The sequence below is a fragment of the Lycorma delicatula genome, chromosome 6, assembly GCF_047948215.1.
Source record: "Lycorma delicatula isolate Av1 chromosome 6, ASM4794821v1, whole genome shotgun sequence".
Taxonomy (NCBI): Eukaryota; Metazoa; Arthropoda; class Insecta; order Hemiptera; family Fulgoridae; genus Lycorma; species Lycorma delicatula.
In genome coordinates this window covers 109,287,903-109,310,001 of record NC_134460.1, presented here as the reverse complement: position 1 = coordinate 109,310,001, position 22,099 = coordinate 109,287,903, and the positions used below count along the sequence as shown (strand labels likewise).

At 29.1% G+C, this 22,099-nt stretch overlaps 1 protein-coding gene across 2 annotated transcripts in view; it reads right to left on the bottom strand.

Annotated features, from left to right (window-relative positions):
- LOC142326110 (very long chain fatty acid elongase AAEL008004-like) overlaps positions 1-18,673 on the bottom strand; it is a 33,539-nt gene extending 14,866 nt beyond the window's left edge. Inside the window, exons 1-6 of one of the 2 annotated variants that reach the window (XM_075368302.1) lie at positions 18,305-18,673; positions 8,644-8,733; positions 5,824-6,014; positions 4,204-4,287; positions 2,107-2,163; positions 528-633 (exon numbers count right to left, since the gene is read on the bottom strand). In XM_075368302.1, coding sequence (XP_075224417.1) covers positions 528-633; positions 2,107-2,163; positions 4,204-4,287; positions 5,824-6,014; positions 8,644-8,704 — 499 coding nt within the window. In that variant the 5' untranslated portion in view covers positions 8,705-8,733; positions 18,305-18,673. Of the gene's footprint in view, positions 1-527; positions 634-2,106; positions 2,164-4,203; positions 4,288-5,823; positions 6,015-8,643; positions 8,734-8,878; positions 9,019-18,304 lie in introns of those variants that run through there. The other variant, XM_075368301.1, reaches the window with a different exon arrangement.
- Positions 18,674-22,099: the final 3,426 nt, after the last annotated feature.

Genomic DNA, 22,099 nt, shown 5'->3' with positions numbered 1-22,099 from the left:
TGTTTGAGGACAATGTAGACGACTTTGACAGATATTTTAATTCAGATTAAAAACATAGAAAGACTCTTTTAAACAGAATAAACTTTAGCCTCCATTTCTAAGTGAAACCAACTTATACTCTTCAATCTGTCGAAGGTGCTGAATTACTGTTTAATTTAAAAATAACATGTATAACCCATGTCAGGTACAGTATCTATTGGAAGGATTGATTTTTTATTTACTTTTCTGCCAACAATAAACAGTTACTACCACCTACAGAAATGCGATTTTTAAGAAAACAGTAGAGTACTAAATTGGATTTGAAGAGAAATAAGAATGAGGTACAAGTATCTGTTCTGAAAACATGACTTGGCTTGCCATATAGAAATACTGCTGATAGAATATTTATCATTAAAATTATAATATTACAGGAAGAAGGGGAGATGAAAGCCTCTAAATAGATTGATTCCAAAACTGGCTGTATATTTATCCATATAAAGAAAAACAAGAGGAGAATTAGAAAATGAAATGTAAGCAAGAATACTCACCAGCAACATATTTTGTTGCAATCCAAGTAGCTAGAACCATACCAGTATGATGATATACGTGCAAGAAAGATACTTGCATCATTTTCTTACGCAGAACCATAAAAACCTATGAAAAGAAAGCAAAATAAAGTTATTTTGTAAAATATTTTAAAGCATAATTCATATGACATTAAGTTGAAGCAGTATTTTAATTAAATAAAATTCATAAAAAATAGTAACTGTTGTAGTGATTTTTTGTGTAACTAATCACCTACTGTGGAGATTGAGTCTTACTGTTCATTATTTCAGCTCTTCTTATTTTGTATAATCCTTTCAGTTCCTTTACATCTCTTGAATAATTTAATCTTATTTCACTTTGTGGAAAAATTTTATCATGTAACTTGCTATATTTTATTTCTTAATTATTTTGATTGCATATTGGATTACTTTTTACTACATAATATTCTTGTGATAAACACAAACAAATAAAAAATATTGTTCTCTGTAATTAAAACATGATGAGAACTGAAAATTCAGAACTATTTGAACTAAAATAATTCAAATTTATTTGATTTTACTGAAAATTAATGTGTGCATCATATTATCCATTACTTTAGTTTAAACTTAACATTTTAAAATTTCAAGTTTTAAACTTAAAATAAATTTTATTTTCAACTTGTTGTTGCTGATAAGTCATACAGTACACAGCATTATTATATCCTGTTACACCATGTAGCTTTTTGCCAGTTCAAAATGTTAATTTATGTCGTGTCAGCTTTAGGATAGGGTAACAGGGACAGTCGCCCAGGGCGCAATGTATTGGGAAGCACTTTCAGCACCCCTGAAACATTTTTTTTTTATTTTTACTCACCGTATACAGACTACTAAACTTACATTACCTGGGTTCTTTATATAGTAAACGAGCACCTAACCCCACATACCTTAAGCTCTTTACACTACAGATGGGAACCCACAAACTCTTGGTTTATTAAACCGTAGACAGGTTGTTTACTATTTTTATTTTTCTTGTGTTGCTGCAGTTGCAAGTTCGAACTTGTAAACAATTGCGAGCACAATGACTGATATAATGAAGGTTTTTGCGATTGGAAACACTATATATATACTGGAAGTGTCACTATAAAATTTTAAGTTATCAAAATTTTAAGTAGAAAATTTCTGGCCTTACATGGGGTGTCAACATTTCTGGGTGCCGAAATGGCTAAAGCCGGCAGTGAATTTTATGTTAGGTACAATAATCGCAGCAGTTCTAGATGATGTGACATAAGATAAAACTGATTGACATTCTTGTTATTCAAATGATAAACAAATATCCCAAGCCAAGCTTACTTAGGAGTGAGTAATGAAGTGACTTCCTGCAAATTTTTTCACTGTGTCAAATATAACGTAGCATATCAGCAAATTTAGTCCAACAAATGATAGCCCACCACAGGGACTAGTTGTAAAATGAATATCATGTCACATTACTGTTAGAGAATGAAAATCTGAATGGTACAACTGGTATCTCGAATGATTAAATGAGTTAAGAGTCATAAGAAAGATTGAGAAAAATAGTGTAAAGCAAATTTAAATAAGTACTTACTGTATCAAGTAGATCTAGTATTTTTGTTAGGTAGAAACACCAAGAAAAATTAGCAACCTGAAAAAAAATTGCAAAATTTAGTTAAAATATTAATCTTCAAGAAAGCCATTCTAAGATAAAAAAAAATGTCAAAAAGAGTGTAGAAATTTCCAATAAGTTTATGAACCCTACATTCTTATTTAATTTATAATTTTAAAGAAAAGAAGTAATAACTAATGAAGATTCTCTTTTGAACTGAAAGTGTGCTCTGTATTTCAAACAATTTTTTTTTGCTTCATTGAATATTTATTTAATTAATTGGACAAAACTATTACATTGTAAATTTAGCCCTAAAAGCTAAATTTTGCATGCTTGTGTTCCATTAATGAATAATGATAGATAAAGAAAAGACAAGACCTGGTTAGGCCTTCTATAATGGAACTCAAGACCTTTGATATATCAATACCTTTACATGCAAGCGACTATATCCAGTAACATCATATTGTTTCTTTAGTAATCAGATTGTTTTTATTCAGCCTCTAATGTAATTGCCATGATAGTAATTTTGTTACATGTTTGACAACAGATGGAGCTAATAAAATTTGGTTTTATTTACCTATCTGTATAAGTTTAAAACAGGGAAGTGATAAATAAAACGAAAAACAATAAAATGGTAAAAAACTGTTGAAAGAAATTTATTTAAAATCAAAACAGGATGGTCATTTTGATGGTAAGTGGTAAGTTGTGGATACTTAACACCACAAAATTGAAGGTAGGAATTACTTTTTGAATAGGAACAATAATAAACATCATATAAATGACCAAAAAATAGTAATGGGAGTTGTGAACAAAACTGTGGGTAAAAGAAAAGAGAACTGCCTGTTACCTAATAAATGATACGGTTGAAAGGTAAATTTTAGTGACAGCTGACTCAACAGTACCATATTGCTGAACATAGACGTAGCAAGGCTTTAAAGTTTAGCCTAAGCTAAGGATAAACATATAAGCTTTCTTTTTTATGCTAAGAATCATTGTTTGAAAGTTAAATTGACAGAAAATATGTATGATTACAGATCTTCAAAAATGTTACTCTAATTTTAGGAAGCATAGCATGGTCTGGTTAACCCTTGATGCTGTAGATAAAAGCTGCATAGACAAAGAAATCTTATTCTTACTGGTGAATGACGTTGCATGTTATGTTCAAACACAAAACAGTTGCCAATATAGTGGTGGAAGCATTAGGGTACTTGCATACTAAGTAAAATTATAAGGTACAGTAAACTGCTAACTTCATAGAAAGGATGGAGATGAACTAATACTTTCAGAATAAAGTAGTACAGATTCTTTATGCTATGGTTCCTGGGGTACAGATCTATTTTTTTAACTTCTTTTTAATCAATAAGTACTTGCCTTATAATAGCTCTAGTATTTATATAATTCAAAAGAACTTAAAAACAATTGTAACTGTAATTAATTAAAAAATTATCATTAGGTCATTAAAGATCATTTTTACAAGGTCATCATAAGATATTAATTAATTTTTATATAAATATGAGTCTAAACAATTAGGGTTAAATACCACATAAAAAAAATGCATAAGATAAATTGTATGTAGATTTAATTCATTGAAGTTAGTTTTCTGCTCAGACTTAAAATAAATACTTCAAAAGCTATGAGTTCTAAAGAAGAATTGAGTTATATAACACAATATGTTGTTATACTCAAGTACTGATTAAGAGTATCAGTTAAAATTAATCCCTCTCCAAAAAAAGAAACAAAAAATAGAAATGGTATGTAATTTAAAAATGTTACATGTTACACATTTTAGAATAGACAAAATTAATTTAATTGAAAACTGACTATATCAGCAATAAGTAAATATTACTTCAGATTAATTAAAACAGTAATTCTGTAATATAAATTAGGATTTTACTGTATATCATGTCGTTATTCGTTATTGTCGACATTCAGATTAAACTTATGATACACAGAGAATGATTGCGACATACAGATTATGACATATCTTTGATAATGTTTTACAAAGTTTCTGTTATATTGTACAGTTATGGAGTACAGTTTAATTGTAGACAAAGAGAAAAACTAAAAAGTTATATTTACCAAAATAGCAATAGGATCATCAGAGTAATCTACTTCTTCACAAATTACACTGTAGCGTCCTTTTAACCAAATGTGTCGAAAACTCTAAAATCATTTAAAAATGTTAAAAAGTAGATTAAAATAATTGCTAAAAATAAATAAATTCAAAAAATTTCATATACACAATAAAATATATCTTATTAAAAATTCTTTATTGTAGTGGCAGAACTAAACATAAGGAAAGTTGAGGAGAATTACTAGTGGAAGGATGAAACAAAAGGTGTTGTACTGTTTAGAATAAATACAAGCGTGCAAAACATGGCTTTGTCTGGATCGAGATGTTAGATGTTATGGTATTCAGTATCTACATATCACCAAACTGCTGTTTAGAAGAGTTTGAGGATATATTGGATAGTCTGAATAATGTGGTATACTACTTGTCAAAGGTTGTTATTATTGCTGGGGACTTTAATGTGAAAAATGTTTCCTGGGGTGGATGACATACAGATGTCAGAGGCAGGCTTCTCAAGGAGGTGACTGGGTTAGGGGTTATTTGTCTAAATGACACTAGGTCCCCAACTGCAGTGCGGGATAGAGGTACATCCTATGTTCATGTTAGATTCATCTCTAGGAGGTTAATGCAATCTGTGACATGGAGGTCCTCAAGGATGAGACACTTAATGATCACGAAGCAGTCTATTTTTTGAGGTCATGAATATAGGCATGAGGAGTGGTGAAACCCCACTGAGAAGTAATGTAGAATTGGCAGTGTTTGACTTCCCATGGTTCTCCCATGAAAAATTGTTGTGTGCATTGGCCAGGCTGAGGAAAAGAAGAGTCTGGGGTTAGATGGAGTCGAGGCAGTGGCAGTACAAACTGTTCCTAGACAAATACTTTCCTCTTTTAACAAAATTCTATTGGAGAGAGTTATGCTCGATTGGAAAAAGGCAATGCTGGTTTTACTTAAAAAAAGGTGATAAAAAAGAGAATGACTCCCTCTGGGTACAGGCCTCTGTGTCTTGGTAAACTGTTCGGGAGGCTGTGTTGGTGAACACTTCGAGAGGTTAATCCTAGAGAAGCTGGCTGATGAGATAGTTAGTAGTGTGAGTCTCAGCAAAAATCAGTTTGGTTTTCAAAGGGGCTACATCAAGATTAGTGGCATTAATCCAGTAATCAGTTTAGTGGATGATGTGGTGAGTGGAGCATGGAGAACTAGATCCATTCCGGCAGTGGTGCTGTTGGACTTTTGAAATGTGTTCAACTTGCTATTTGGATGGGTTTTAAGAGATGGAGAACAGGAGAGTAAATTACTACCTAATCAGAATCATCCAAGACAACTTTCAGGGCAGAACTATTGTGGGTTGCACAACAGCCCACAAGAGCAAAATACTCTACCTAAAACTGTCCAAATAATTTCTGAAAATGCACACACACACAACAAACACACACACACACTCACACACAGTTTCTTGCCATAGTCTTGCGCATGGTTCTTCTGGTCTTGAAATATTCATTGAAAATAAATAATTAAAAAATCAAACAGAACTAATAACCTTACAATTTGATCATTTAATAAAATTCAAACAATAGAAAGTTAATTAACAATAATCTATTAAGAATTAATTAATAATAATATTTTACCTCTTCAACAAACCACATATTAACAAGGACTTGAACAAGGTTGTAAATGATCATAACTTTATCAAGTTTAAAAGGTTCTCTATCTTTCATCAATCTTGGTCCAAGGCTTCTAACAAAATACTGATAAAATATTAATAACCATAGCGTAGGAAAAGGTGAATCCATCAGAGTCCAGTTCTTAACACGATGATCTAAAATAAAGAAAGTTAAATTAACACACAACTTTTTTTTAACAATAATTATAATATATTAACAACAATAGCAGTCTCACTGTATAAATAATTCCAAAAACTTACCCCAGGTAAGTCAGTCAATCGAATATTTTTAAGCCAAATTCAACATAAAGAATGAATGATAAAGCCTTTTTGACAATTTTTTTTAATTAAAAAGTAAAGGTTACAGTTAGTATGGATAATTAAAAGAGATAGCTTCAAAATATACATGAGATAGCTTCAAAAGTTACTGGCATGTATTTATGTAAAAAAAAAGAAGTGTATATTAAAAATATTTTCACAATATTTCCATCCACAACAACATTTTTGTCAGTATTTTTAAAGGCTTTGGAAACGTTTCCTGGAACCTATACTTTTCAAAGTTTTTAACTGTTTTATTGCTTTAATAACAATGCATTAGCAATCTTGTGTCTTTTTCCTTTTAAGACCAATTTCATTGAGGAAGCAAGTGTAAATCAGTTGGTATTAAACCAGTAAAATATGTTGCATGCTCCATAGATGTTCCATTATGGAGTGGAAGTTACTTCATAACAATGTACATTAATGTGTTGGACTGTTGTCGTGTAAAAGAGCCCAATTGATTGTTTTCCATTTTTCAAGATCTATCATTCTGATTCTAACTGCACTATTTCCCCCTATATAATGATATTGATGGTATTTTCCTGCTTACGATTTGAACTGCTGGCCAACAACCTGTGAATAAAAAATTAGGTTTCTGACATAATTGTATTCTATAGCTATAATTTCCTTTCATCTAGTCCAAATGAAATTTCTGGAAAATTTCTGAACACAATGATGACCATATTAGGATAACAACATGTTCTTTTACAACTAAATTATTTTCTTTTACAGAAACAATATTACATGAATTTTTAAGTAATACTAATTAAAAAAGTTAAAAAACCCAAATTTTCTGCATCTCATTCAACATATACATAAATATGTCTCAAATAATTTTTATCAAATCTTTTAAACTATAAATTATTTTTATTTAGTTATTTTTTATAGTTTACTTTGGATGTAACTTAACATTATTGTTTAGTGTTTATATTATAAATAATTAACATGGACTTTAATCACATCAATCTTTTATCTCATAATTAAGTGCACATTCTGTGATGCTGCTCTGTTCAAGGTTTTACTACAGTTTCCCTTAATTTAACCAGGCAAAAGCTACGGTAGTTCCATTTTTTATTCGTGAAATATAATATCGATCTCTATATGATGTAGATTTATTGTATTGTACCACTCAGACTGAAAGATTTATTTGTTTAATGACATCACATAAATGAATAAATATATGTATATATATTATTGGACTATAACAATCTGATATTAAGCACACATGATAAAGAGATTAAAAATATCTTCAAGTCATCTTCATAGACAGTGTAAATTTTTTGTTAAAAATCTTCACATATTTATCTGGAAAAAGCTTTCATAATTCTTGCCAAAGGAACCTCTATGAAGTTAAACAAAAGTATTATCAAAATTCGTCAATTTGGCAAAGAATAAGGCTTGAGAAAAAAATCAACAAAAACAAATTGAGAACTTCCTCCATTTTTAAAGATAAAAACGGCGGTGCAACTATATTTTAATTTAATACAAATTAAATATGATAATATTACTTTTTTAAATTATATTTTATAATAAATAAAGACAAAATTTTTTTAATTAAAAAACAGAATCTAAATCAATAAACTTGCCAAATGTACTTTTTTCAAATTGATTTATAAATGTAAACTGTTGCAAAATGAAACCAAATTAAATTTATAATAAAATGGTTTTAAAAACTTACTTTAAAACATTTTTAGCTGTTTGCAACCATCTTCAGTGACTGGTGCTGTTCTTATTCTTGTAACAACTGATGTAATTGCTGGCAATCGTTTTTTTTTTTAATTAGGTAGATTTAGAATGTAGCCAAAAATTTTGTTGGATTTGAATCTTGACTTTCAATTATCGTTGTTGTATGTTTATATATTTCATATTATTCTAATTTACTAAGATGCAGGTCTTAATAACAATTTAATAATAATAATTTGCATGTATGAATGTATTTATTGTTTGCACCTGTGGAAGAATATTTATCGGGTATGTCCAATGTAGTATTTGGTGAAGACAGTTTAATTTGTTTACTCTTGTGATTTTGTAATTATCAATCCATTTTTTATTAGTTTGCTGTACATATTTTTGTTTATGATTTTGTAGATGGGTATAAAGATCTGTGTTACTGTAGGATGCAAGCCTAAGTTTGATGATTAGAACAAATTTTCAATTTTGTTTGCCGATTTTTTTTTTTTTTAATGAGTTATCTCAAGTGTTGTATATGAGCTAATGATTTTGTGTGTTACATTGTAGGCTGATGCTGTAGTACAGTTTATTACAGGCTATAAGTAAGTATATCTTGTTTTCTGTGAATTTGAGTTATGCTTTTAATGTGGATGTTGTAAATTGCATTTAATTATTTCATTAATAATGTTTTATGTAGTTTATTAGTTATTTTGCTTTTTATCTCAAATTTATTTCTTCTTCTTTTAGTATCATCATAAGTAATAAATACAAATAATAAAAATGTATTCTGACTTACCACTATACTCATTTAAAAGCGAGTCATAGGCATCTAGTGTTCTTGTTATTAAACTAGCCATAACATTAACTGTCTATTAGTATTTTTTAGCTGAAACAGAAGTGTAGAATTATTACAATAAATAATTATCATTAATGAGAAGTAACATTCTAAATAAATACAGTATTAAAATAAACTATAAATAATAACAATAACCACCGAAACAGAATGATAAAAGTATGTTTTTATTACTTGCCTTATTTAGCAAATACTTCTTTTGAGTATTTTTCAAATAATATTCATTATCAGCAGTTCAAATTTAAAGAACAAAAAAAAATACTGTACCCTATTTTGGATAAAGTAGTCATCAGATAATCAAAAATGTTTTTAGTTAAAAACTCGCTCTATCATTCTATTTTGGAACTTGACGTTATTATAAAATATTTTAATTACAAGCATTAATTCAGTAATGTAAAAAAGTTATAATACGGATCATTTACTTTTCTTCCATAAAAAAAATCCTAGATTGACTTCAAATGTTATCAACTGATAAATGTTAAAAATATTAACAAAAACTTAATGTTTATTTATTTAAATCTGTATGTTATTTTACAAAAAATTTAATTTTATATCATAACATGTTTAAAAATACCTAAAATAGAATATTATGGACCATTTGAACAAATAATGTTTTAAAAAAAAGTGTAAAAATTGACTTCCCACACTTAAAATAAAGGTTAAAAAATTTCCCCTTTATAGAAAAAATGTACTAAAAGTTTGAAGGTTGCAGTGTAAAAGAATAGGTAAATCATATTTAGGGAAAAGTATTATTCCCTTCTCTGGTGATAAGAATTGAAAACTGTACCTACTCTGATAACAAACCTTCTTTATAAAATAATAATAATAAAAGCTGTCAAGTGACAAGGTAAAAATAATAATTTAAGAAAAGATTTAAAAAAGGAGCATTTAAAAATTAAAAGGAGCGAGGATGTCTTTTTTTAAAGTTTTTCTAAAAATGTTTAACTGTTTTTATTTTTTTTTTATAATAATCTAAATGTAAAGTAAAATTTTCATAAAACATCTTGTCAAAATTCCCTCACCACTGTCTTGTACAGTTAAAAAAAAAATTAATACCATCAGTTTAAATCATAAGAAATTTAAATTAAATTTCCAGATTGAATATTAAATGATTTTTGAGGTGTAAGCAAAATAGATTTTTGTAAATATAAAATTTTATTATTTTTAGATTGGAGGTCTAAGAATGTTGAAAATAGCAAAAATCTTTGTGAAACCTTTTTACTCGTAGCAATTTTGTACTCTATTAAAGGAAGCAAATTAAATGTTTGATTTTTTTTTAGTTACAAAAGTGTATTACAGAAATGACAAACAGTGAAATGTGTTTGATAATTAATGGATATTTGAACTACACATTAATTTACATGCATTTTGATTCATTCAATGAATAATAATTTATATCTATAATAATTCTCTCTCTCTCTCTCTCTCTCTCTCTATATATATATATAGAATTATAAACCAAATACCTGAACAAAAAATTGAATTACTCAACTAGGAGTCAAACATGATCAAAGTCAATGACCTAAAAAGTTCAATGACCTAAAATAACTTAAAAGATGAATATGAAATTACCCAGTATGTAAAGAAAGGAAGTGATACATATACAGTCAGGTTGAGTGGGTTTAACCTACATAATTTAATAATTTGTAAGACTAATACATGTATTATAGTTGAAAATGCACATTTTGTTAAGACTACTGAACAATAAAAAATTATACTCTTGGAATCATACAAGATATAATAATTACATTGATAAACTCTAATTTTTTTCCTAACATGCGATACATGATTTTAATCTGTTTGTTGATATTGAAAACATATTGAACTCAGAATCTTTCTATCACCCACCATTTTTGAAAAATCTTTTAATTTTAATTAAGGGATTTTTCATTTTTCAACATATAGTTAGCATTTTAAGCTCCTATGTTGTATTTTGTTAGCTCATTTTTTAATGTTTAACATTGTTAACATAATTTGTAAGCTACAGATAAACAATATTACACAAAAAATTAAATCATATCATAGTCGTATATTATGACATCATATCTAATACTGAAGAGTGAGCCTTCATGGACAAGATTAATCATGTCTGTGCAGGTCAAAACATGCACCTGAAAACACAGCAGTGTTATTTGTGTTAAGCACTGGATTTAGGAATGAATTAATTTTGTTCAGTCTTATTGCTGTCTTAAGTTTGTTAACAATGCAGTGTCATAATGCCTCGAAATTGTGTAAATTATGTGGATGCCTTTTGTTATGTATGTGGTGAGTTTACCGTAAAATCAAATAGAAAAAACATTATACCTTTAAATAAAAAAGCATATCGTTTGTATTTTCAGTGTAAAATTGATGATCAGGATAAGACGTGGGCTCCTCATATGGTATGCACTAATTGTTCTGTATATTTAAGAGGATGGCTGAAAGGTACATGTAAGGCTTTACCATTTGGTGTACCTATGGTTTGGCATGAACCAAAGGATCATGTAACCAATTGTTTGTTACTTTTGTTTAACAAGTGTGTGTGGAATTTCTAAAAAGTCTAAACATACTGTAAAATATCCTTCATTGCAATCTGCAATCAGTCATGAACCTCACGGTGAAATTATTCCAATTCCTGAGCCACCTGTGAATGAATGTTTCGAAAGCAGCGATGAAGAATCAGGTAGTACTGAAGAAGACAACAATGATTTTGATTTTGTATTATCTTCCAATAAGTCACATCATATATAACAAGGTGAATTAAATGACTTGGTTACGGATTTAAATTTTATCAAAAAAATCACGCTGAACTGTTAGTATCAAGACTGCAAGGTTGGAATTTACTTAAAAAAAATACAAATGTTTTGGGCTTTCGAAGCCGACAAAAAGAAATTTCTCAGTACTTATTGATGAAAATAATTTAGTTTATTGCACAAATATTGATGAGCTTATGTTGTACTTAGGACAAGTTCATAAACCTGAGGACTGGTGCCTTTTCATAGATGCACCCAAGTATAGTTTAAAAGTGGTTCTACTGCACAACGGTAACAAATATCCTTCGATACCTATCACTTATGGTATTAATTTGAAAGAGGGCATACAATGTGAAGAAACATTCTTGAAAAAATATATTATAAAAAACATAGCTGGAACATATGTGGTGATTTGAAAGTTGTAGCTATTTTGTTAGGCATGCAGTTAGGCTATACTAAGTACACGTGTTTTCTTTGTGAATGGGACAGCTGAGCTAGGGATAAACAATATGTTACCAAAGAATGGAAGAAACAAGACAACTTTACTCCAAATGGGAAAAATATTATTCATGAGCCCTTAGTTGAACCCAAAAAAATATTTTTACCCCTCCATATCAAACTAGGACTAATGAAAAATTTTGTAAAAGCAATGAAGAAGGATAGTCCCAGATTTTTGTACATCAGGTAGAAATTTCCGAATGTAAGTGAAGGAAAAATTAAAGTAGGAATATTTGTTGGTCCACAAATAAGAGAGTTGGTCAAAGATGATGTATGTAACTCAGTGTTAAATAATGTAGAAAGTGCAGCTTGGGCTTCATTTAAAGACGTTTGCAAAAATTTTCTTGGCAAAGAAAATTTGACAATTACCACGATATTGTTAATCAACTTCTTACTTCATACAGAGCTATTGGATGTAATTTTGAAAATACACTTCCTCCACTCACATCTGGATCTTTTCCTGGACAACCTCAGAGATGTAAGTGATGAACACAGTGAATGTTTCCACCAAGATATTTCAGTGATGTAAAGCCACTATAAAGCAAAATGGAATACTGACATGCTAGCCAATTACTGTTGGACATTAATTCAGGATGTGCCTGAGGCTATTGATAAAAGAAAAACATCAGCAAAATCATTCTAACACAGGTATGGCCATGCAAAATTATAAATTTTACAGATATTTATTATATTTTCCTTAATTTTTTTTTAAGCATAATTTATTTAAAACTAATGGTGATAGAAAAATTGTATTTCCAGATCTGTAATATACGCAAAAAAAAAAAAAACAATTCAAGAAATGATATCACACTTAGAGAAACATTGGAAATATTTTTTTTGTCTATCAATGTTACTGAGCATTAAGATATATATATCAATACGTAAAATTTTATCAAAATAATAATATTTTGAACAATGATTCAAAATAAAATGCAATGCCTAAAAATTGAGTAAATATGAATGCAGTAATAAGATTTTTTATAATGGCCTAAACTAAAGAGATTTTGCTTACATATTTTTTTTTAGTGATTTCACATACTGCAGTAATATCTATTGACATGTTGAGGATTAGACTGATCCTTATTAACTAAAAAAAACTTTTGAAATACTTATATATAATAATTTCCCAACTTAATTATCTAATTTATTCTACATAATGTCACTACCTCTACCAGTCATAGATATACCCAAAAACAGTTCAACAACGTGCACAGAATTAAATGCAACATTCTTAGGTAATAGACATTTTTTCAGGGAAAAAATGTAAAATACTTTTGTTACATTTTTGGATAAAAATGTAACAAAAGTTACATTTTTTTGACCAAATTTTATATACCTGTCAGATTTAAGTTAAAAAAAAAAAAAACTGCCAGCAGGAACTTGGCCGATGTCAGGGTGAAACATAAACATTAGGAACTATCATTGAAGATGACTGCAAGAGTGACTGAAAATGTTATGACAACATTAAAACACTGGATTCATTAAATAAAATCCAACTTAACATTTAAAGAGTTTCACCTTTAAGTAGAAATATTTTTTGATTAAATGAAAGTGTGCTTGCAGAATATTTTTTTGCAGCATTTATTCAACCCCTAACCAGTAGTATTGTTTAATCCATCTATCCAACAAAAAAATCACAAATAACTGGAAGGAAAAGGAATTGAATAAAAGTAATTTAAATTAAGATTCTTCTGGAAGTACATTTCTATTTAGATAAAACCAGTATTTTATTTAAAATAAGACTGTGCTGTATAATTAATTACATTATAAACAAAACAAAAATATGTAATTACATTTATATAAACAAAAAAAGGTTGGTATACAATACATACCAACGTTACTTTCTAGTAAAATAATCAACAGTCAGTCAGATAAATAAGTTAGTTTCATAGATATAGTACTCATATCTATATAAAGACAAAAGAAGAAAGATAAGAAGAGAAAAATTCAATGCTGAACAAAATATCAATATTCTATGAGGAAGTTATAATATTTATTATACTACATTTTATTATACTGTATTATGATCCCATTTACATTGTACATAAACAGTCAAGGAAAACATTTTTGACTGTCGCTCATAGAAAATAAACTACAACACAAATGAAAAAATAATATTAGAGAGATTAACAAGATCAACAGTTATAGAATAGTAATCAGTTCCTTTTCCTCCCTGAGGGAAGAAAGGAATGGTTCTGAAATCATACATTTGTAATGTTTGATTTACATATTATTACTGACAGTTAATAACTTAAATACACACCAAATAACAAAATAAGTTAATCCAGCCCAGATATGTAGCTGGAGAATAATCATTTACACTAAAATGGAATTTTTATATGAAAGGTAAAATTTTAACAAAAAATCCTATACTTGATGTTTTAACTCGGTCGCAGAACAAGTCTGATATACATTGGCTTTATTATTTTTTTTTCAGCCTCAGTTGACTGCTTTCTCCATTTTTAATATTAATATTCAAAACATCTGAAGCTATCCTTATGATGGGATTCAATAGGCTCACTTCACTAACAGCGACTAATACCACTGGTCAACAAAATTTAATTTTTTGTTTGTTAAATGAGAATGAAAGGATGATTCTTATAGTATTTTTTATGCTGATTTCATAAATGTTAATAAATATTTTCTATTGGACTCAGTTTTATTGTAAGTGAAATTAATTTTGAAACAAAAAATTAGTGGTGAACATAATATAATAATACATTACATGCATTTTGTACTCGCCTAAAATCTATTTCCTTTGGATTTTCTGCTGTAATTTACTGAAGGTAGATCCCTCTTTAGATCCAATAGTAGTCAGCTAACATCTTTGGATTCCATTTTCCCTAGTATCATGTTTCCATTATAGATATCTCTGGTGAAAGCGTTCTCCATCTTCATCACTGATAGTGCTGAGATTGTTAGGGGAAAAATCCAAATGTGAATGTAAGAAATAGATTTTGAGTGACATGTTACACCCAAGTTCTTTACAGTTTTAAAGGAGTTTACTCACAAGGACTTACGGTTACCACATTTTGAAATGATTTCCATGCAGCAACCTCCAATCATTCTTCAAACGCTTCTATTAGGAATTTGTTTTTTTTTTATATTGAAACCTTGCACCATTACGATCCATTGCTTTAACAACATTTTTGAATAGACCTAATTTAATGTGTAGTGGTGGAAGATAAACTTTTTTTGGTTTTACTAATGCCTGACTAACAACATTCTTCTTTCCTGCAGTCAGAACCTCTCTCTTTGACCACTGCTCTTTCATGTAATGGATTTTCTAATCCCTGCTATCCCACTCACACAAAAGGAAACAGAATTTCAGTGTATCCAAAATGCAGTCCAAGTAAAAGCACTATTATTTTCAGATATCCACAAATATTCCATAAATACTTCTCAAACTGAATCCTGCTCAATACAAGTTTCATATTTTCATAAGACTCCTTCATGTGTACAGCATATGCTAATGGTATTGATGGGTATTTATTTCTAATGTGAAGTAGAACAACTTTCAAATTAAGCTTTGACAAGTCAATAAAAAGTTCCCATTCATCAGAATGGTGTTTATGTCCCAAAGCTTCCAGTAAAGAGTCCACATCATTATAGTATACTAGGTTTTTATACTGAGAGAATAAATGTTCAAATTTTGATTGCCTGTCACGGAAAGCACTTGTTTTAGTGTTTCATTGTAAAAGATGCTATCCTTTCAGTCTTGATGCCAGTATTTCTGCTTGATTCTTTGATAAATTTAGATCACGACCAGTTCATTTAATTCTGACTGATTAATTAAATGGGGTTCAGTATATTTATTTTCTAAAAAGTTTGGATCTCTTTCTTCATCGCCTGATAAGTCAGCACAAGATTTGACATTTTCATCTTCATCTAAGTTCCATGTTTCAGGTGGTACTGGAATTGGAAGTGCTTGGCTACATGGCACTGGCCACATGCAGAGGGAATATAAAAGTATTTAAGAGAACGTCTAGTTTTAGCTGTTATTCCAGATATCTTTATTACACAACAGTCTGTGGTGTGATCCTTCAATTCTCTCCAAACCATTGGAACTGCAAATGGCATGTGATGAGATCCATTTAGCCAACAAGTCAACAATTTTACACATGAAGCACAGCAAATATGAGGAGCCCAAAATTTGTCCTGATGACCTAATTTACATCCAAAATCCAGTTCATACGACTTTTTATCAGTGGAATTATATTTCTTTTCTGAGATTTCGACCTTTTCTCACCACAGATGTAGCAGAAATTGTTTGGATGATTAATGCAACTGCAAGACATTGTTAATATATTATAATAACTAATATTGTTTAAAAAGAAACACTTTATAAACACACTAATTTAATAAACACACACTCACTTTACAGAACGTACACATGCAAATACGAAAGTCAGCTATAAAATTGAATGTTATATACACTAGAACTCGCACTTGAATGAAAATTAAAAATACTTCTCTAGTCTGCACAACAGATTATATGTAAATATAATAATGACAGAAATAACTAATCAGTGGATGATATATTTATAGTAAGATAAAAAGAAAAAGAAAAATGAGTCACATTCTTGTTCATTTTAATTAGTGTGTAAATAATAAACATGATGACTAATATCTAACAAATCAATGAGACAACAATTAAGGAACTGTAATAAATAAGCAAAAAGCTATATTAGTTGATAAATAATATAATAAAATACGTTCACAAAATGCTATGCTTATGGAGTTCATTCATTATACTTTCTTTCTTTTTCCTGTTTAGCCTCCGGTAACTACCGTTTAGATAATACTTCAGAGGATGAATGAGGATGATATGTAGGAGTGTGAATGAAGTGTAATCTTGTACATTCTCAGTTCGACCATACCTGAGATGTGTGGTTAATTGAAACCCAACCACCAAAGAACACTGGTATCCACGATCTAGTATTCAAGTCCGTGTAAAAATAGCTGGCTTTACTAGGACTTGAACGCTGGAACTCTCGACTTCCAAATCAGCTGATTTGGGAAGACGCGTTCACCATTTGACCAACCCGGTGGGTTCATGCATTATACTACCTGAAAATAAGAATGGTAGTTAAAAAAAACTAAACCTGATAAGAAGAATTCTGATTTCATCTTTGAAATCTGCATAAAAAATACTATAAGAATCAGTTATTCACTCTCATTTAACAAAATCATTGTTGATCAGTGTAATTTTTTCAGAGGTTTCAGAGAAGGACTTTCAGCTTCTCTTAGCAGTTCATTAAATTGTGAAGTTTGTAAGAAAGTAAATTTCTATGGTACTACACTACAAAAAACTTTATAAAAATTTAATAAATGTCTTACCCTACAAATTCACCACTCATTTTTAATATATCACAAACATATCAATGCTATCAACTCAGTCATACAAGATGTTGATATCATCCATCAATAAGATGTTGTTTATTATACAAGTTTATTATCATAATTTAAAATTTCTTAGTTGATAATCACCAGCAATAATTCATTTCTGTTGATTACAGTAGTGGTAATATCTCATTTAGTCTATATATCAACTTTGAAAGTTATATAGTTTTCTACTGCATTTTGTATTATCTTTATTTATTCAGTAATAAAATTACAAAACAAAAAATGTAAATTTCTAATTAATGATTCTCCGTGACTGACTGCTTTATATCAATTTCATCTGACAATAACACATACATCAGTAATTCTGTTATATTATTTTAAATAACACCTTCATATTTATAAAGATATTGAAAAAAATAATTACAATTTATTTAAAATGAAACAATTTCTAAGCTTATAAAAGTTTATTATTCTTTATTACGTCTATAACATCCTTACTCTTCTATGTTTTAACTCTTTAATGATGTTTTTATTATTACAGTTAAATTATATGTGCAAGTTTATGATAAAAGACATTACAAGAGAAGACTAAAAAATACTGTCCAATTCAATGAAGGAATATAAATGACATTCTACATAAATAATGCTGCTACTCCTACGATTACATATAGTGAAAAAAGGGTAATAATGAAGTCTAACAAATTCATATTTGACCATTAAAATTCAGAAATATAATTTAAAAATAGTTTTATAACTACTGCCTACTACAACAATGTACTGACTGATGTGTGTGTGTAAATATTCTTATTTTTATAAATATAACAAAGAAAATTATGGCATAAATATGTTAATACAGAATACAAAATATTAAGTATTAGCAATGAACATTAATTATGTGGGATTGTATAAAAAATACCATGTGGACAGGAATTCTGAAAATTAAAAGGTATCTGAAAAACTAATGTAAAAAAATAAATAAAGAAACAAAAAAAAAAAATATTATGTTAAATGAAGAATAAAAAACTTACATCCAAGATAGAAGGCTAAATACTGGAAAATATTATAAAATTATAGAAAGATTACAACAGCACCAGATACACAAATAAAATTTCACAGAACACATTAACACAAAAGTAGACTGACAGTAACAGTAAATCACCATCCAGGTGAAACAGAATGAAATGTTAAACTAACATGTGCTTCTTTTTGGTTGACATTTAACCTTTTTATCAGGAAATATTCATTATATTCCAACAACTATTGCGTGAGAATTTTTTTTTTTATAAAAAAGGGGACATATTGTTTCACTAATATATATATATAGTTTTGTTTATAATATATAGAATCTACACAGTCCTGGTTTTACCTGTATTATGCTTTCTCATTTTTAAAAAGGTTAAAGGTGTTTTGAATAATATTTTAACTATTTTATATACAACTAAATCTTTTCTAATACTTAAAAATTTTACATTTTTCATAACATCTTACCATTATACTAATCTAATAGCATCTTGCATGTACAAAAACACCAAGTACTATACACACAAGCATTCAACTTCCTTAAAAAAATTTCAACAGTAAAATCTTCAAATGAACGTTACATAAATCAGTTTTTTTGTTTAATAAAAAGTAATCAAACAATTAAAAAAAAAAAATCAAAGCCAATTAATTTGAACTTCATTTATTAATTGGTAAAGTTCTTGCACATACAAGTGTAATCATCATTTCAAAGAAAAATTTGACCTCTCTTATGTTGTCAAATTATTTTTGTATCTTAAAACAATTATACTAATATACTTATAAGCTATACTTATAGTAAGGTGTACTAGGCCAAGAACAATGATGTGGCCAGTTCCTGTCTTTTAAAGAATACACCACTAAATTCTACTATGGATAAAAAGATAATTAAAACAATTATACATAAAAAGCAAGCAATTAATTGATTATAATAATTTATGCTGTCATTAGGCAGCAATATTCATTGCTAAGTAAATATGTTGTGTACATTCCTACTTTTATTTTGAGTTTATAATCTAAATTATGAAGCAGAGGACAAATTAATAAATAGATTTTATCTATGAGACTGTAACTCTTAACTCTTGAATGTAATTCTTCACCATTAGATGGATAAAATTTTTACTTTTACAGTTTCACTTCTAAACAGTAGGGCAGATACAGCCATCACGTAACACAATTTTATCTGAATGTCATTCTGACCTTATTCCTATGAAAAATCTTAACCCTATTTAACCTCTATAAAAAAAAAGAGGTTAAAAACTCTTTAACCTCTCTACTTAATCTTAAACCTACCCTAAGAAAATAATCCATTTGGATAATAAAAAAAATATTGTGATTTTAAGATGATTTTGGAAAACTATGCTTGAATACATTAAAATCTGTATTTGGAGCTACCATACTATTCATCATCATAAAGAACAATTTTTATAAATAAAATACCATAAAGTTAGAATTCCTTATAATAGCTGCTGAGGTAAAATATATTTTGAAAGACATCAACAGAATATAAATAATTGGTTTAATTTATATTTAATAATGGTTTAAAAAAATTTCTTAAAACAACAATATGCAACAGCCTATTGTAATAATTTCAAATATAGGGTTGAGTTCTAGCCTTGATTGAGTGAGGACGATGATGTGCTTGCTTATCAGCGTTGCCTGTTTCAATTTGTGTAGTTACGTTTTACTGTGCTTTGCATTTAGTTAATTAAAATTTCTGCATATTTTATTAAACATGAAACATTTTAAAAATCAGTATTATTTCTAATAATTGTTACTTTTATATTTCTTATAAACATTTTCAGTTTGTTTCAGGTTGTCAGTGCTTCCTTAGAATGATTTGTTTAAATTATGGATAAGTAAGTAATGCTGCAGTCTCGAGCAGGAAAACGGGATTGCACATTTAATTTGCCTGATGATGAAGGAGGCAGAAAAATGAATCCCTGGATCTGAAATTAGGATCTCATTTCAGACACAGAAGCAATGATGAAAAAATTCTTTGAAGAATTTGGCCAAGCTGGCAACAAAAGAAAATAATTTGGGTATATTGCCCGTGATTCACAATCTTATGTAAGGAAATAGATTGTTGAAAGAAGATGAGAGAACTTTTGAAGGGAGAAAATGCCAAAATTTTGAGATGGCTGGACAATTATGTAGACCAAGCAGTCTGTAATAATTTAATATCTAAAGAGCTGAAAGTTAAACCCAATGAGAACTGTTGTGTGATTTTGAGGGACTTTTGTAGGGATGTGCTACAAATAGATTGGCAAGTTGTGATTGATTGGGTGCATACACTTTGTAAAAAAAAGATAATGCCTGCATTATCACACATTTGCCATTCGATAACGATATCAAATGTATATTGAAAATTACAAGGAGGTTACAAGGTACTGCCATGATCATACACAAGGACTTTTGTTTGGAAACTAGGAAAAAGAAGAGTAAAGCTTTTAGCCATTCGAAGGGAAATTACTGAAGGGGTGGGCAAAATTAACATGATTATTAATGTTGATTAGCTGATTGTGGAGGATCAAAAATTTACTTGGACAGTGGTAGGATGTTGATGTGTGATTTACAGGATAATGTGGTAAAATTCAACAAGATATTCAATTATGACTTGGGGAAAGTGTTAAAAAAAATTAATCGGCAAATCAGGAATGTTCAATAGCGTGAAGTTACCTGACAAGAGGGAGAGGAAAAAACTGCTAAAGATTTTAGGGTATAATGTAGCGGGACTAAGCAGTAAGTTATGGATTAGAAAGATTTGGGTGGAAGGTGAAAAAGCTGGTCAATATGAAAATTTGTTTCAGGAATATAAGTTGTACAGATTCCAGCAGTTAGAAATTCAGGTTATGTAAGTGCTAAAGGTAGATTTAATTATGCTAGGCTGTAAATCTAATTTATGGAATTTAAACTGTAGTTTTTTTCAAGCTGCTGGGGGAGGGCAGCCATGAATAACATGGGAATAACAGTAAGGTACTAGCATGCATAAGAAAATTTGACACGGGGAGTGGCTTTGTCTAGGGAAAGTGATCAGAATGGGGAAAATATTTTGGGTATGGTTTATGTAGTGGCAGGAAATTTGTTAAATAAGGGAAATATTAACGAACCTGGTAGGAAGAAATTGTGTGACTGAGAGTGTTTATATTTTACGTGTTTATATAGACAACTTAATACTGAATGAACACACCTTATTTCTTTGGCAAAAAGAAAGAATTTTCTTAGTCTGTAACGAAAAGAAATCTGATTATTTTAAAGAGGTAAGGGAAACATTTCTAAGAATTCGGGATTCAAGGGACTTTTGGGAACCGGTTAAATATTTACAAAGAGGGGATTTAAATGTAAGGGGGAAATTACAGCAAGTGAATGGGTGCAGCATTTCCGTAGTTTATTATCCATGAGAAGGTTAGCAGTTCTAGTTGCATATGCGTTACCATTTAGGACAGACTAAAGTTTGTATTCTCCAATTGAGGAGGTAGAATTAAATGTAGTTTTGCAGAAATCAAAAGAAAATAAAGTTCCAGGCACAGACAGGGTACCCTCTGAAGTTTACAAAGCAGCATCAAAGGATTGTTTAAGTTTTTTAATGATATTTTACAGACTGGTCAAGTTCCCAGTAATTTTTTTGAAGAAATTATATTCCTGATTCATAAAAAAGGGGAACTGTTGGATGTTAAGAATTACAGAGGGATTTCATTAATTAAAACAGTAGCAAAGCTATTTTTGGGTATTTTATTACACAGACTAATAAGATGGGTTGAAGAGAATAATATTTTAAATAAGTCTGGTATTAAAAAAGGTTATTC